Consider the following 18,012-nt stretch of genomic DNA (forward strand, 5'->3'; position numbering starts at 1 on the left):
ATATTCGTTTATTTCCTCTTCTGACAAGAACTGCCCCTCAAATCCTGTAATCATCTTTTTAACATTCCCACCTTCCACTCTATCCATTTTTCTCTTTCCTAAATTCTTATCCTTTACCACAGTCTCCTGTTCTGTCACTGTCCACACCTCCATCTGCTTGACTTCCTCCTCAATCACTTCGACTACACCTTGCTCCCTCTCATTAACATCCTTATTTTTCTCAACACTTTTTTTACTCGTTTTTTCTAAACTCCTAGCTCTTCTCCTTTCCAAACTTTTCTTCCTAGGGCCTCTATTAATGATTTCAGCATACGATAGGGTTGGACAGTTTTCTGCGAGATTATGAATCTCTTTGCAATTATAACAAGCAGGACATTGACTTATTAGATGCCGATTACTACCACATCTAAAACACGTTTTTATTTTGCACTCGCGAATCTCGTGTTCAGTACTGCCGCATCTACGGCATTCTTTTTTAATTCCCACATAAAACAAGGGGACATCTTTGCCAAGAATTTTCACATAATTAGGGATCTTTTGCCTAGTTAACAAGACTACCCGATAGCTACCAGTCTTAACTTTTCGGTTATGATAATAATTAGTAACAACATTGATTACTTTACCAAATTTTCTCATTACAGATTTTATCAAGTCCTCATCTGCTTCGTTTGGCACCAATCTCAGCGTGACAGGAAATAAGTCTGACTCCATGCTTTCGATATCATATTGTTCATCCTCAATCTGGATAACTTTATCCACCAACTGCCGTTTTACCTCCACATTCGTTACGCCGATTTCCACCACTCCTCTAGGATGAAAACAGACCTGCTGGACGACTTCACTTCCATTAAACTTCTCCTGAATTGCATCGATGAGTACTTCCGCCGCAACTCGTTCTTTTAATTTGATCCTTACGGATCTAACTGACAAGTACTTTTTTATCTTTGTAGATTCCTCTTCCACTGCTGACATCGCCGTGGAATCTAATGCGGAAACATCCAAATCGTCCCACTCTGGCTGTCGACGGTCACCTAAGGCAGCCTCATCATGGACGAAGGAAGAACCACCCCCAACGCCTAGAGACCCCTTCGGCACCGGGGAACTGCTCACCGACGGACCGGGCACGTCCATCGTGCGGCACAAAAAAGCCGAACTAATCGGCAGTTAGTAGAACCAGTTAATATTATAAAAACAATAAAACTCACCAATACTTAAAAAAACTTTATAAAATTCAATAAAAGTCCAATATGAAATTCTTAAGGGAACAAAAACCAAACTTTACTCTCAGCCAAAAAAAGCCGAGAAGGAGCTCGACACACACCTGTTGCGTTATAGATTGTCGCAGAACCACGACAACTCTCAGCGCCAGGTTTTCTGTCGTTGCAGACCGGAAACTTTCTGAATTACGACAAGAATCACACCATGTGTTTTACCTTGCAAAATAAAACCTGTTATACCTTGTATATAGTAATTGCTGTCAAGGGGTCTTTTGGTGTGTGATTAAATTAGTTTAATTTATTCAGATCTATGTTCAGAAAATCACTTTATTAATGCAGAAACGTTTTTATTACAAAATATTCTTAGTTTTTCTTTAGTAAACTGCTCGTATTTACAAAATTAGATTACAAATTTCATTTAACTTAGAAGAAACTACGTGTTCAGTGCTAAGGTCAGAGTTCACTTCTTAGAATGACTGCGGGTGGTACTCTCTCCCTTACCGGGTGGAGTGAGGTGCCTGTTTCGTGTGTTCGTAGAAGAAAGTCCCCATTTTGGATTTTATTTTGACTCTGTTCTCGGTCCGCTGACTACAAATCTGTATTTCTTTTATTCTCAAATGATTTCAGTGCCAAATATCAATTCTCGACATTCACAGCTTCATATCTCTATGCTGGTAACATAAAATGGCAGTACGATTTTATAAACAAAACAGTCTTGTCAATGAATATGCAAAGAAGCTAAACATTTATTGTAACTATTTTTTTAAATACGGTAATTAGGTAAGTAACGTTTATTCATTCTGTAAATTTGAGTTGTATTTGTCTAAGAAACGTGTATTGTTTTCCAAGCCAAGTTAGCATTAATTGCAACCAGTGTCGCATTGAGAAAGCGTTAACTTGATGATAAATCATAACTTAAAGCTTGTCGAATGATGTATGATGCCCTTTTTTATAGCTTGCGCCCTACCCTTTTCAACAACTAGCGGAAGCCGCTGCCTGTAACAGATCTATTGTTGTATAAGTTATGTCTGTTCTAATCACAGATTAAAACACACAAAGTATTTGTTTTACTGACAATGTATAACTCTTTTTACTATCACTCATATAGTATAGTAAAGCATTAACTATTTTTAGTTACCATTGCTCTATCAAACATGGTACTAAAATAAATAATAGTTACAATCAGAGGCAAAGTCATAAATAAAAAAATATCTATATCGATACAAACAAATACAGAACATAAACAGATAAACAATGCTTAAAAAACATTAAAAGTAAATAATAGATAATATATCAATAATATATTTTATCGTTTAAAACCCGTTTTTCATTGTTAGATGAATAGAACATATATCAACAAATTAATATGAATTAAAGAGATAACACTAGTTGCTGTATCAGAATTCTGACGTAATACACTAACGAATGTCAGTACGTCACAGAGGGTATAAACGTCATATTATAAGACGAAGAAAAACTCAGCTACGCTATCACGTGTGGCTTTTGAGCTGATATGATGTCATCAAAGACTTCCTCCATAATCTGACGTTTAATATCTTAAAATATTACTGTAGATTATTTGAAATAAGACTTTATAGTAATCGTTTCTGATTAATTTTACGGTAAGACAAAGAATACGAATGCAAAAACGAAGAATAAAATGATTTTTTAAATTTACCTGTCTAACTTTATTTACGAAATTAAGATGTCTTATCTTAATTTCGTAAATATAAATTCCCACTTAATTTCGTAAATATAAATTCCCACTGTTGTCTGTCCGTCTTGGACAGACAACAGTGGGAATTTATAGGTCTACAATTTTTTTAAATTGCAGCCCAATAAATGCATTAACATCTTCCTGTTACGTTACGTTGAGTAAAGTGTGATATTTCACATTGAACGTAACTTCGATAAGATTGCAGGAAGTGACATTTTTTCAATGGCTATGTTTATAAGGAAATAATAACATTTATGAAGGAAGCAATTAGATTTAAAAATCAAAGTTATTAATTTTTAACCAACGAGCATTATTTCTGTTAAAAAAAACAATTTTTATTGACAAAAAATTTATAAATAGTACTATATGCATCGATATTAAGGTTTTTTGAACAATAGCGACAGTAGAAAAATAGGTTAGGTTAGGGTCAAATGCTGGTTGAGGATTAATTTTTAAATAATTTTAATAAAAGTAATAAAAACGAAAGAGAAATGTCCTTTTTTTTACTCTTTCCGCCCTACGAGCATAAAGAAAGCCACTTATGAAGCCCATTATGTGTTCGGCCGTTCTCACAGTAGGGTGACAGACGAATTACAAACTGAAAATTTCTTGGGGCTTTTTTAGTGTTTCGGGGTCATTTCACATTCCATTGTTGTATTTCTTATATTGTACCTCATAGAATTTAAATTTTACAATATCTGTCTGGCCTTCTTGCAGGTTAGTAGACGTCCACAAATAATTAATAGGACTTATTATACAGGTGACGTTTCTGATTAGCAAATACAGGAGATCTTGTCAAAAGTCGAAACAAAATGTCTTTATTTTCACTTGATTTTTAATAATATCGAGTGTCTGTCAAATTTTCCTGATAGAAACAGAAAAATTCGGCGTTGGTAATCTTATCAATTCTTTTCTACATGCTCTTAAATACCATAATTTTGCCTTGAATATGTTTTTTTCCTTTTTCTTTTGTTCAGCTGTGTGCATCGTTTACTTCACCAGAAGTTTTGCTGTAGATTATTTAAATTTAAATATTAAATCTTTACTATTAATCAAGTAAATATAACCATATTTTGTTTTGATTTTTATATAAGATCTTTCTTTGCTAATCAGAAACTTCAACAGTGTGAGGACCCGAACAGGGGTCGATTGAGAGGTCCGAATTATGGGNAAGTTTACTATAAATATTCTAACAATCATTAAACATACTGTATTTATAATCTTTTTTATTAAAGGTCTGGTTGGCAATAGAAATGACCATTATTTCGGTTACATTAATTCTTCCACCCATAATAAATTACGAATTAAACAAAAGAGAAATTTCACATCGCTGGACAATAAAGACAAGTTTCTGGTTTCTATTTTCTTCTTTTACTAATCAAGGTATGAATATTTTATGACACGTTTAAGCATTAATTTTAAGCACTACACTCATGTAATTATTTTTTCAGGATCTGACATAAGCTACATAAAGCGAATGTTTGCGAGAATTGCGATTGGAACTTGTTCAGTAACAATTTTAATATTAACATTTAGTTACAGCGGAACATTGACGTCTCACTTGACTGCCCCAGGTGAAGAGCCCGTGCCTAAAACATTCGCAGAATTAGTTGATTATGTAAAGAAAGGAAAATTCGCTTGTGGTATGACTGATTCCGCTGCTTTTTACGATCTAATAATGGTAAAATATTTTTTGTATTATTTATTTCTTAATATAATCTTGTAGATAAAATGTAAAATAAGGAATATAGTTTAGTAATGTGAAATTTCACCATTATAATTTTATAGAATTCTGATAAAGGATTTGTTAAAGAACTAAAAGATCATATGGTAGCCAACAACAACATTTTTAGTATAATAAATTTCGTACAACGTGCAAAGGAAGGCCGAATTGCAATTCTTTCATATAGTGGATTTGTAAAATCTTTTAGAAGTAGAGACGATGATAAATGGTTAATTTCTGAGGACTCGATGACATTTATACAATTTGGATACCCTATGAGAAAAGGATTTCCGTTAAAAAAACAGTTTGATTACATGTAAGCATAAATATCAATTTATTTAAAATTTTTTATTTATATAATTCATATAAATTTTTAATATAAAAATTTCAGTAACGAGTTGCTTAACTTTTCTTGCAACATTTAAAACAGCGTTTGTTTTACCATCTGTTAAGATATTCTTTTATTAATAATGTTAATATTTTTAAATTTAAAAAAAATGGTTAAAATTCTCCTTTTGAGAGTAGGGATGCTTTGTTGTAAAAAATTGTTGATACTGATAACGTGTAAAATCTTTATTTTTTCTGATTTTTTCTGAGATATGACACAAAACCGCCTTTTACTTTCTATTTTTTCGATCTTTAATCACCAAAATTAACAGCATTATTCTCTCTTACACACAAATTCCCTTGTAAAATTTTCGAGAAAAAGCATAGGACAGGGGTGGCGAACCTATGGCACGCGTGCCCAAAGTGGCACGTAAGAAGAAATCATCTGGCACGTAATGTATCATACAATTTCTGTCTTTTTAAATCATCTTTTCGGTTTATTACCTGATCATCCTTTTTTCAATCAGCTTTTTAACATTTATTCTAATTAAAGCGTATTCGTTTAATTTCTTTAAATATCGTTATTCGAAGTCTAAAACTTTGGCACGCATAAACATCTTTAAAGCTAAGTATGCTTACAATATGGCACGCGAACACAAAAAGGTGCGCCATCCCTGGCATAGGAGATGTGAAGCTACTTACAGTAGGAACAAATCATGCCACACACACTAACATCCAAACATTCAGAAATTACTCCTGAATGTTCAGCATTTCGCGATGTTTCAAGGTATCTTGAGTCCAAAAGTATAAAGTTTTGAACTGGTCATTTTTTGACTGATCGCCATATGTATAACAGAGCCAGAAAGTATAAATATTTAGTGAAGATCTTTGTGAATGTTCCTTCCCAACTCCGTCTCGTTGAGTTGGGTTCCTGTATATCACGACTCGATGTAGTGAATCAGGTTCGTCAGAAAGCACACCTCCACACTCAAATTGGATATATTTACAGTTTATTTACAGTTGTAGAGAGTACAAATTAGAAAACATATATGCACAAGATAATAACACGTGGTGACTTACGTACTGTACTGGGTTGGTTTCTGGGATCTATTAATTTAACCTTTGGAGAGGGTCGGTCAGCTTGTGGAGTTGGCTCAACTGCATGGTCGGTCCGGTCTCTGCACTAACCCGTCCCTGAGGCGATTAACGGAGGAGAACACTCTCTCTACGCTCAGCGGGTATCCCAAGTGTCGGAGACTACCTTGTATCAGTTTCTTGCCCTTCTCTCCTCCTCTCTTGTTCGGCCCGCAATTTAAGGGTTTTTGGACGGGGACTTCCGACCAATCACAACCCCTTTTTTTATGCCCGAACAGCTTACACTCGGGTTCGCCGTCATCCGACGCGAGTGGAGCTTACACAAACGTCCGCTACTTGTTTACGTTAGTTTGTTTACATATGGCAAATGTACTACCGTCTGACTGCAGGTGGGTCCAATTAACAAAGCCGGCGCTTCCTTTGTTTCCCCTTGTTTACAAGTCAACATTTTACAAGTAGTATATTGCCCGACAGCACGTGGGTCCAATTGGCAAGGTCGCGCCTCTTTTGTTCCCACTCTGCTAAAAGGTCAATACTTTACATATTTATTGTGTCAATTATATATCTGAATAATTAAAACACAGCTATGTGTACACTAAAAATACGTGTTTACCTTGACATATGTGATTTATATGTTCAGCTCTGTATTTGGTATTTATCATTTATTTACAATTATTACTTTTCAATACATAAATATAAATTGTTTGAATTCTAATTTTAGGATTTCTCGATTGTTTGAAACCGGATCAAGAAGTCCACGGTTGTCCAAAAAGGGATATATAAAAGCGAATGTAAAAAAAGAATTTGAAGCATTAAATTTAACAAACTTTTTAGGTGCTTTCTATCTTCTTGTGTCAGGATATTTGGTAGCAATTATCTTCTTTACTTTAGAAGTATTTATAGGCAAGAGGGCTAAAGCTGTGCCTGATCAAGATGATAACGATAAATTATCAGTCTGTTGCATTCGTATACATAAATAGATAAGTATAATCTTACAGCAGGCCCACCAGTGGCCAAACAGTTCATTCTGTTGAACACTGGGAGTTCGGTTGAGGGTTCACTCCTTGCTCGGACGGGCTGGCCACGTGGAGTTTTCCGGGTTTTCTTCATGTCTATAACGCCTAAATAGGGGCCAGTTTAAAAAGACCTCCCGGAAGGCATTTCCCAAATCAAACAAACATAATCCCACATTATTGCATTCAGTACAGTAGAAACAAGTAATTTTAAGAATAAATTTCATCTTTTTATTTCTGTCAACATGCCAATCAAATTTATATAGTTCATTTTAACTGTTAAATAAATATTATATAAATCTAGAAAATGATAGAAGAAAATTTAATCCACTGAAACACTTTTTATGTGTAAGTAGTTGTAAAAAAGTAGTAATATGTGTTTTGAAAAGACATTTTTGTATCGCAACTCTTGGACACCCATCCCTGTCATTATCTTCAAAGTGCAATGTTATATGGTTTAATATCATATGTACTCTGTGGTAAAATTAACATAGACTTGCCAAAATTTTCGCGAAAAATTTCTTATTTTTGCAACCACACTTTATCTTATCAACAACTTAACTGGCAATGTCACTGATTTGTCACGTTCAACTCTGTGTTCCATGAACAACGTCTGTTGTTATTTCTTACAAGTTCTGCTTGAGTTCTATAATCTAGTATATGTGAAATTATCAGGATACTCTTTTGAAATGTAACTAGAAATTACAATTTAATTGCACTTTTATCTGTATTATAAAAAAATATGCATACACATTTATATGTTATCTGAGATGGTTTGAATTAATGTTTTATTATACAGTAGAGCCTCGATTATCCGACCTAATTGGGGACTGGGGTTGGTCGGATAATTGAAAAGTCGGATAACCGAAAAGTATGAAAAAATCCATTATTAGTGTAGTATATTATTATATCCCATGTAATTAGTATATTAGTATATCGCTATTAACCTACTTTGCGTTGAATTTTCATCGATGTTAAGCCTAACAAAAATTTTTTAAAATAATAATCGTCGCTATTGTATCGTTAAAAATTAGAAAGTTAAGCTTCGTTTAAATACTGGCTCCCTTTCATGGTCGATCCAGTGTTGCCAGCTAAAACACGTAAAAATAATATTAAAGTAGCCAAAACATAGCCAAATATTGTAGCGCTACATCAATAGCGGACATTTGAAATTTGCCGACTAGGACGGTCGGTTAACCGAGGGGTCGGTTGATAGGGGGTCGGATAATCGAGGCTCTACTGTAGAATAATGAACAGAAATTTTTATTTATTTAATAATATTATTTATACAAAAATAAAATAAAATGTGGAAAGTTGGTGTGCTGTATTAGTTTTTGGTGTAAAAAAAATTTGAGTACACCATATTTGAAGTTATTTTGTTCAGTGAACATTCATCTTGTTTACATTTTGTCTACATTTAAAAATGTAAAAAAATGTTTTATCATATTATTATACTCACTGTCCTAGCTATTAATGTTATATTTATTGCAAATAACACTGTTGAAATTTTTCAATTGATGTATGGTTTACATTATGAAAATAAATATTTTGTATAAGTAGTAGTGATTCGATATACTTTGAAGTATATTTAATTTTAACTATAAGATGTTTAATATAGTTTTTCGAATTTATTTTCTTCAAAATTACTTACTTTTTTTCCTCCCGATCTTATTTAATTTTTTTATCATATCATGAAGAACGTTTACAAATATCACAAAGCAGACAATTATTTTAATCAATTTGTTTGTATTTTACAAGAAATATATATATATATTAGGGTAACTGCCAATAAATTCAATAATTGATAAAGGTAAAATTGATAACTGCCAATAAATTCAAAATAATCTAAATTACATTTTTTGAATGTTTTGAGAATTATATGCAAATCGTAACCTCAAAATTATGACAAAAATGTGTTCATAACGATTTCTTTTATTCAAGAAAATAAAATAAAAATGAATAACTGCATCTTTACCACATCATGGTAAAAAAATTCAACAACAGTGTTTTCTTTACTTGGTGTAAAAACTTTTAATATTGATAATTAGAGCATACTTTTACATGTTTTTTAAAAGAAGTTTTTACAAAGTTTTCGTATTCCACATTTATCTGACATTACTCAGTTAATGTTTCTAATTAAGAAGGTTTATTTTTGTCAGAGTTAAATCTAAGTCAAATTTAGTTTTTTAATCAGAATATTTAAAGTAAAAAATATAGTACTTTCTTTCACATGTTTTTCTTTAGTATAATTCTAGAAGAACAATGGCTGACTAAAAGGTTGTTAAAATCCGGAATATATTTATACTAATTTTATGGTTGAATACAGAGGAACGAATACAGAGTAACAAAGTTTTATAACACTCGAAAAATCAGAAAGAATATAGTAAATTAAAAAATATATATTTAATAATTTTAGACACAGATGGAATAATTCTTACTCTCGTTAACTTAATATGACTCTGGAAAACATAATTAGGTACTGTACCTGTACATGAGAAGTAGTAAAATTAAATACTTGTTTACATTAATAAAATAGACAGAAGTAAGCTATAACCAATATTTATTCTTATATCTAGTTTTTAATTGTCTAATACATGAGACAATTCACTTTGACGTCAATGCTTAATTAAGCAATGATTTCGATTTTTAATAATATGAAAACAAAAACGAAAATAATTTTTAGGTTTTATATAATAGAAAGTGTATGTATTATTATATAAATATTTTCGTTATATTGGGGTATAATGACGTTTCGCGATATAACGAGGGGCTAATATATTATTGTCATCTTGTTTTCACATTAATATTACATAAAGGTCCAAAAAATAGTCCAAAAAATCCAAAAATTAAATAATCTTAAGGGTTCATTTTTAAACGGTTTAATTAAATTCTGTCAAATAAATTTTGAGGGTGTGTGAGGACCCGAACAGGGGTCGATTGAGAGGTCCGAATTATGAGTTCGATCGAAAATAAAGAGCTCCTTTTCAGACGATAAGGAAATGGATTAGGTGTCTCGATTGAACAATGCAATTGTTTTTTTTTCGTAAATTTGTTAAACAATGGAAACGGTTAAATTCGAAGAAAACGCGACGAGAGAGAGGAATCATATTCAGTCGCAACGTTGACCTCTCCCACACCCTTCATTAGGTTTCGAATTGTCACCAGGTGACTATGAGAGACCAATGGAGAGGCGACGACGGTTAAGAAACCTATAAAACCGTGCGACTCAAGGGACAAAGGTTCTTGGTTCTTGGTGCTCCTCTCCAAGATTTTTGCGATCCTACTTATCCACAGCGACCGATTCGTCAACTCCTGGGACTTACTGTCGCTCTCCTGTGCCGTCATGATTTGCACGGATTATCCTTTCGCCAGAGACTTTCGACGAAGCTGTGCCGCACGCCCCGGTGCCGTCGATCTCAACGGACGACATCGAAGGACCTAACGGAGAAAGTCGGACTCTTGAAGGAACTTTTAAGTTGCTCCCCGAGCTGTGTTACGTTGAAAATTTGAAGAACGTTGTAAGAATCTTTTGTAATATAATAAACGGGTTAAGATGGCAAACTTGTCTCAGAAAGTCATTCTGCGCCCGCACGACAGAAAGAACCGCTCGGCTGTCGAACACCTCACCCCAAATCGGCTGACCTCACAGTGGTGTCAGAAATGGGATTATTGTGCCCAAGGTTACACTGGTGGGAAAAAGTAGTAATACTGTCCGCCAGGAATTCAAGGAAGCCGATACGAAATTGGGGGAGTGAGGAAGAAAGGTGCGTAAGAACATGGCCACTGAGACAGGCGCCCCATCTGCCCCATCGCAAACGCGGGAGGTAGGCGGTGGTTCAATCGCGGCGTTAGGGGGGATGATTCCCACTTTTAACGGTGAAAGCGTTAAAAGTGGGAATCATCCTCCGATGGCGTCACCGACTTTTTCGATACATTGGATGAAGTAGCTGGGCTAGCGGGATGGACAAAGCGACAAACTTTAAGCATTGCAAAATGTAAATTGGCAGGCGTTGCCAGAGATTTCGCATGGAGAGACATGCACATGAAAAGCGTCGGGGAATACGACGAGTTTAAGAGGTTAATGGTGGAGAGATTCGATCGCGTACCGTATTCGATGCGAGTGCAGAAATTCCACGCTTGCGTCCAGCGGCGCGAGGAAAATGTTCAGGAGTTTGCAGTCAGACTACAAACTCTAGCCAACGCCACGACGATCGAACACACGGGAACGACAGATCAGGAGCGCGCAATCATAAGACAATGTCAGCAACGGGAACTGGATGAAAAGCTTCGCGTGCAATTTTTATACGGGCTAAACGAGAAGCATAAACGGAACGTTATGGTACAAGACCCCGCTACGTTTTCAGAAGCGTTGAGGGTAGCGATAAGAGAGGAAACAATCGAACAACTGGCAGGGAAGAATAGGAATTTTGTTGCGAGCGTAGAGGAAAAGCAGGATAATCATGCAGCAAAAGGGGAGAACAAAAACATAGACCAGGATCCTGCGCTTGACGCGAAAATTAATCAAATTACGCGGCAACTTGAAAAGTTGGGAAAACAAATCGAGAATCAGTCCTCAAATGGACCGATAAGTAACCCACGAAAGCAGGGACGCACGCAATTTAGGCGAAACCCCAATCCTCCACAAGAACCAATTTCGAAAAAGGAAAAGTGCAGAATTATGCGAGCGGGCAGCGTCAACCGCCGCCCACGAATTTTAATAGACCGCCGAGGGAGCGATCGGCTATACAAACCCGCGACGGTATCATAATCAAGCGCCCTTTTGGCAATACCGCGGACCAAATCCTTTACCCAATAGACAAATAGACAGGGAAGGACCCTTGCCTTTCGTCCAGCCATATCAGCTATGGCCGGAATTTAATCAGTGCGATCCGTCTGTGTCAAAGAGACAGGCCCCGATAGCACCATTTTCGTATTTACAGTATATGGGTCGTGCACCTTTTTACCAGGCACAGTATAGGCCGTTAGAACGAAGAAATGACCAAAATTGGGATCAAATGCCTTGTTTTGCAGCACGTTACGGTCAACACTGGCCAGAAGAGAGTTACGCGACGCAGCGAACACCGATCGGCGCACCCGACAGCAAATGCTTAGCCTTACCCAGTCCAGAGGGAAGCTTCAAGCAAGTAGATTATCAGAGAGAAGGAAATCGAGATAATTCGAAAGGGAATCGCGGCGATAGAGTTACTTCAGTTAAAATCAGAGAACAACCACGCGATTTAGAATATGTAAGAAACAAGGGATGCGATGCGATCCCGTTGGCGGGAATCGGTGAATCTAAGAGCGACGATTCTCCGCGAGATTTACCGCCTTGCAGCTTAATCTGCGAAATAGAAGACAAAAGAACGCGGCTGACGATAGATACGGGCGCAGCCGTTACATTAGTATCTAGATCGCTCTTCCAAGATTTAGGCAAATTGACGAAAACGCAAACGAGTGCTTTAGATTTAATAAGCGTAACCGGTCATGAGATATAAAGAATGGGGAAATATATCCTGAATTTTAAGATTGGTGATTTAAAGTTCTCTCACGAATGTTATGTGGTAGACCCTAAAATAACCGAACCAAATGAGGGAATTTTAGGAAGGGATATAATTGAGAAATATGATATAACCATTTCCGTTAAAAACGCGAAGTTAATATTCCCAACGGGAGATGAGATAACCTTCTGGGGATTAGCAAGTTTTCATCACAACCTTAGTAATCCGCATAGATTAGAAACACAGGATAATAGACAGAAGGAAAGGAATCAATGCGGTAGGTTCGAAGAAAATTCGCCCAGTTTAGACAAAGTTAGCGAAGAGCGGAACAAGTTTACTAAAAGTAACAAATATAAAAGAAAGAGGAAAGGAAACCGCGCGCAGATAAATAAACAGAGAAGTAGTTTAGAAACTCGAAACCACAGAGCAACAGTTAGAAAAAACAAAAGGAAAGATGACACTCGGAGTGATGTCACGTTGTTAAACGATTGCGTAGTTCCTCCGCGATCGGAAGTCATTGTGGAAGGAAACGTGAGAGGAGAAGTCGTTGACCAAGTAGGTGTAGTNGTAATTTTTGTCTGAATTTTTTTTTCAAATTCATATTAAATTGTTTTGTGATTTTCTATCTATTACAATTTTTTCAAAAGTTTTCAATTTATTTTCAATTTTATATAATTTTTTAAAGTTTCATGCATTTAAGTCATGACGATTTTTTCTAACCAGCGAATCAAATTCAAGAAAATGTAAATGACAATTAACGGATTTCATCCACGCTTGTAGATGACGTAACGGCTGTTGTGTTTACAACTACGACGCCTGGCGGCCTTACCCCCCCGGACTGTAAAGTAGGTGAAGGTCGTCTCGTGTTCTACTTTCTGTAGAAGTGACGTAATCATTGTAAATAAAAGAAAATTTCAAATATCTTTTATTTTATTTTAAAATTTTTTGTTCAAATTTACACCCAAATATTAAAGCGGTTTAAAATATTAGCATTTGGTAAATACACTTAATTTACGTATAATAAATATAAATAAAATTTTAAGAAAGAACAAAACAATAAAAAAATTAAAAATATTTTTTATATTCATCTTCAGATTTATTACATATGTTATATTAAATCACCGGTATTTAATTTTAAAACAATATTCATCATTGGCATTCATCAGAAATGAAACCATAACTACTGTAAAAGACACTTCCCTGAGAGGCTCCGATGCACTCTGAAAAAGTCGACACACTACGTCACCAATCTAATGTGTGACTTACTTTAATATTAAAACAAAGTAAATTACAGTACAACGATACACATAAACACTAATTATAATAATCAAAACAAATTCTTAAAATTTTCTAAAATCCTCCATTCGGTCTTTGATATATTTATACGTAATAGCACTATTAGGGTAGACATGTCTAAATAACAGGCTTATAAACACTATAAAAACATGTTTCGAAATTAGGACTAGATAATTATATGCACAAATAAATTAGTAAGCCCATAATACATACTCTCACTTATATCCAAGTATTATATCCAAAGATCAGTTCTCGATAATTGTCGAAAATAAATTATTTTTTAACTTTTTTTCCTGTAGCATATTCTAAAACAAGTTCTAAATTCACTGCAAACTTTCCAACTTNCCTTAAGAGGAAATTATAAATTTGAAAACATTGTAAATTGATAGTACAAGTACTGTAAAAAAGATGAAAGAACATGTAGGAAATCTTAAGGTATTATAAAGTGTCTTTTTATGTCTTGTAAACATTTTCTAATATAAAGTTGTTTTGTGTAAATTCAATATGAATTTGTTTTGTAGCACTGAAGAGGGGCAGGAAAATGAAACTTGCCCGAAATGCATATGTGAAAAACAATAAAGGAGATTTTTAACCTGTAGAGCTGTGAGAAAGTCTACCGAAATTTTGTTCGTCGAAATGCATATGTGAAAAACAATAAAGGAGATTTTTAACCTGTAGAGCTGTGAGAAAGTCTACCGAAATTTTGTTCGGATTGAAGAGACATTTACCTATATAATACGTAATACAGCTACCATTTGAAATTCAACAAGGGATTCGTAAAGCTATAACATGCCACTGTCATTAACTTATTTCAATTTTTTTACTTTGTTTTATGATTCGAGTTATGAAAAGTAATAAGATTTACATATTAAGATTTTTGGACTGCAATTTGTAGACCTATAAATTCCATCTGTCTTTCCTCAATTTCGAGAACGGAATCCTTAGTGGGAGAAAACCCCAATTAACTATATAAGAACTTCCCATGCAAACCGGAAGTTGTTTCGATTAAAATCTTCCCCTGGAATGTGTTAGAGATATGACTGGCACAACTGTATTGTTAAAGGAAAAGTGTGATGTACCGGGGGCAAGTCATTACTAATTTGAGGTGGAAAGGATATATTTTAATTTAAAAATATGATTAGAAATTGCAGCCCAACATTGCGACAATGTCACAATAAATAATTGCTTGTTTATGAAGAAAACCAATTTGGTAAATGATATATTATGATAGACTCACATTAGCATCGCTGTCTGTGAAATCGTCTTTAAGTATTGACGTTACCAATAGTCAATTTTGTCCTCAGAGAAAGTTATACACCATATGAATTGTTAAATTTCACTATATACTTCATTTTAAGATTGCAGTTTCTTTTTTCTAATAATTTTCATGAATTTTATCCATCATAATTCTGGAAATAATGTTATGTTAATAAATACTTTTGCTGGTAGTGTGTTAAAAATTATATTTTGTTCAAACAGTAATAATAATTGACAGTTAATGGAAGGGACATCACCATTAACTAAAATTATTTAGTATAATTTATATACTATGAACTAGAAAAAGGTTAATAATAGTAGTCATTAACTTTGTTTTCCTACACCATTGTTAGAGAACCTGTGACATTTTGTGGTTTCTAATGCTACCAGACAAAATATACTGTGATAAAATTCATGACACGTGCACATGCTGCGGCAGTCTTTCAACAACTTGTTTATCTTTCTCTAGACAGTTATCGATGTTGCAAAAAATAATCAATATTCAGCCTGTACAGTATGGATTATTCCAAGATCAGCTGTAGAACAGCAGTGTAGAAAGCACTCAACTTGCACATTTTCCAGATAGGACTCAAACCAAGCACTTGTCATCTGACAGCTGGACTCTTTACTTTTGTTTCATCTTTTAATATAGTTTCTAGTTCAACTATTTATTAAAAATGCTCTGCATCATCCAATCTTGGCTGTTTGCAGTGTGTAAAGCACACATTATTCACATAATACAATATGTTCTTGATGCTTTTTCAACGATTAAGAGTCTCATATTCTCCATATGTATGTCATGTACTGTACAATGGATATCAGTACTTGATCCTTCTTTGGATAAAACGGATGAAAGAATGCAGTGCAGTGTAATACAAAATCATTTCTTACCTGAGGTACTGCAATAAAACATGGCTGTTAATCGCTATTTAGCATTTTTGCTTCCTCTGCAGCACTTGGAAGAAACTATCTGTTTCATCAGGATTGAAAATGTCATCCGTGCTGTACTTAAATATTGTATCTTCTCTGTAGTTCATGCACATGCTAAGTGCAATGAAATATCAATGTTTCTATGCATAAAGATTTTGAGATAATTCCATAGTTTTCAAAAATTCCCTGTAATAACAAGGAACTGTAGCACGCTTGAACATCTTGAAACCAGATGATAATAACTTTCCGCACATCCTCAAATTGCTTGCTATGTGTTTTATTCCTACTGGACTCAACATTGGATCTTCTTAACTTTTTTCAATGTTAGATAATCTTTTAAAATCATTGACAGAATGGAAAGGGTGATGCCAAACTCCCTTGCAACATCTAATTTTTACTCAGAATCAACTTCTTGTAGAAAGAAGCTTGTTGAACAATAAAAATTAGTTGCATTTTTCCCCTTTGGCATATTTCATTATGAAGTCTGACAAGATTACTTTCAGTGACTGATGGATCATAACAACAACATAGTAAAGTATATTACCCTTTTGATACTAAAGTAGTGTAAGGATTCGTTGAATATAAAACTCATAAAACTCATATTTACATTCTCCTTCTTGTAACTTCCTAGTATCATCTCCGTACACATCTTATTTAGTGGTGGCATTCCTGGCCAATGGTCTGAAAGATCCTGTCAGTGGTGTCATCCACTCATTTATGGATTTTCACTGGGTACTTCCGGAATATTATAACATGGGTAACAAATAATCCTGTCTACCCACCACACCAGCCTTAATCTAAGGCATCTTCTAGACATGCTCCTTTTGTCCAGTCATCTATGGAACTTCATAATCATTTTCATCTAACCCATCCCAGTATTTTCATATATTGGGAATGCTTGGCATAGTGAAAAAATCTTTGATATTCCGAAATTTTTACTGACAGTTCTTAACCTAAGTCTTACAGGTGGCCAAATTGGACTTCAAATTGTTTGCTATAATGAGGAGTTATCTGTATGTTTAACAGTAAAAACTAAGCACTCTCTATCAAATACACTTTTTAATGTTATTTAAAACTATATTGTTTGATTTTAAAAGAAGTACAACAAATCCAAAAAATAAATTTAAATACATTGTTGTCATAGCAATCACAAACATATTAAATTACAAATATTATTAATTACAAGTATTAATTCTTTACATATATAGTAAAATATAGAATGAAAATTTAAACAGAATGAATCTTTATTTATTTAAAATATATATTTTACAATAATTCATAATTTATAATCTGCTTTTACAGCTATCTCTATTACATTAAATATGATAATGAAAATTTGAACCTAATTTTATTGTGCTTAATTAACATAAGGCTAATTAATCCAAAATGAACATCAGGACAAATCAAACTGTGAATGCCAATTTTTACAAAATTGAAAATTAAAATGGTCCCGGGAATATAAAAGTAAAGTAAAGTAGTTCACTGACCATTTACAGAAGAAAATGTTGCATGCTCTTTGTCATAATGTGAGGACCCGAACAGGGGTCGATTGAGAGGTCCGAATTATGGGTTCGATCGAAAATAAAGAGCTCCTTTACAGACGATAAGGAAACGGATTAGGTGTCTCGATTGAACAATGCAATTGGTTTTTTTTTGGAAAATTAGTTAAACAATGGAAACGGAGAAATTCGAGGAAAACGCGACGAGAGAGAGGATCATATTCAGTCGCTATGTTAACCTCTCCCGCGCCCTCCATTAGGTTTCGAATTGTCACCAGGTGACAATGAGAGACCAATGGAGAGGCGACTGCTGTAAAAAAATCTATAAATTTGTGCGACTCAAGAGACGAAGGTTCTTGGTTCGTAGTTTTTGGTTCTTGGTGTTTGGATACGTAGTGTGTCGTCTCCTGGACGGGCGTGCTCCAGATCTTAGAAAAAAA

At 34.4% G+C, this 18,012-nt stretch overlaps 1 protein-coding gene across 1 annotated transcript; it reads left to right on the top strand.

The window, feature by feature from the left end:
* Positions 1–4,187: 4,187 nt before the first annotated feature.
* LOC111627369 (glutamate receptor 1-like) lies at positions 4,188–7,059 on the top strand. The gene is made up of 4 exons (XM_023370933.1): positions 4,188–4,317; positions 4,386–4,615; positions 4,723–4,973; positions 6,801–7,059. Exons 1-4 carry the CDS (start codon positions 4,188–4,190, stop codon positions 7,057–7,059), a joined length of 870 nt encoding a protein of 289 aa, XP_023226701.1.
* Positions 7,060–18,012: the final 10,953 nt, after the last annotated feature.

Source organism: Centruroides sculpturatus, unplaced genomic scaffold, assembly GCF_000671375.1.
Source record: "Centruroides sculpturatus isolate CEXI.00-Female unplaced genomic scaffold, Cexi_2.0 scaffold378, whole genome shotgun sequence".
NCBI lineage: Eukaryota > Metazoa > Arthropoda > Arachnida > Scorpiones > Buthidae > Centruroides > Centruroides sculpturatus.

What these genes read in the sequence shown, in the direction of transcription:
- LOC111627369 (XM_023370933.1), top strand. Translation starts at nt 4,188, where the DNA reads ATGACCATTATTTCGGTTACATTAATTCTTCCACCCATAATAAATTAC. An exon ending in CTTTTTACGATCTAATAATG is followed by an intron (nt 4,616 to 4,722) that starts GTAAAATATTTT and finishes ATAATTTTATAG; the next exon opens with AATTCTGATAAAGGATTTGT. An exon ending in AAAAAACAGTTTGATTACAT is followed by an intron (nt 4,974 to 6,800) that starts GTAAGCATAAAT and finishes TTCTAATTTTAG; the next exon opens with GATTTCTCGATTGTTTGAAA.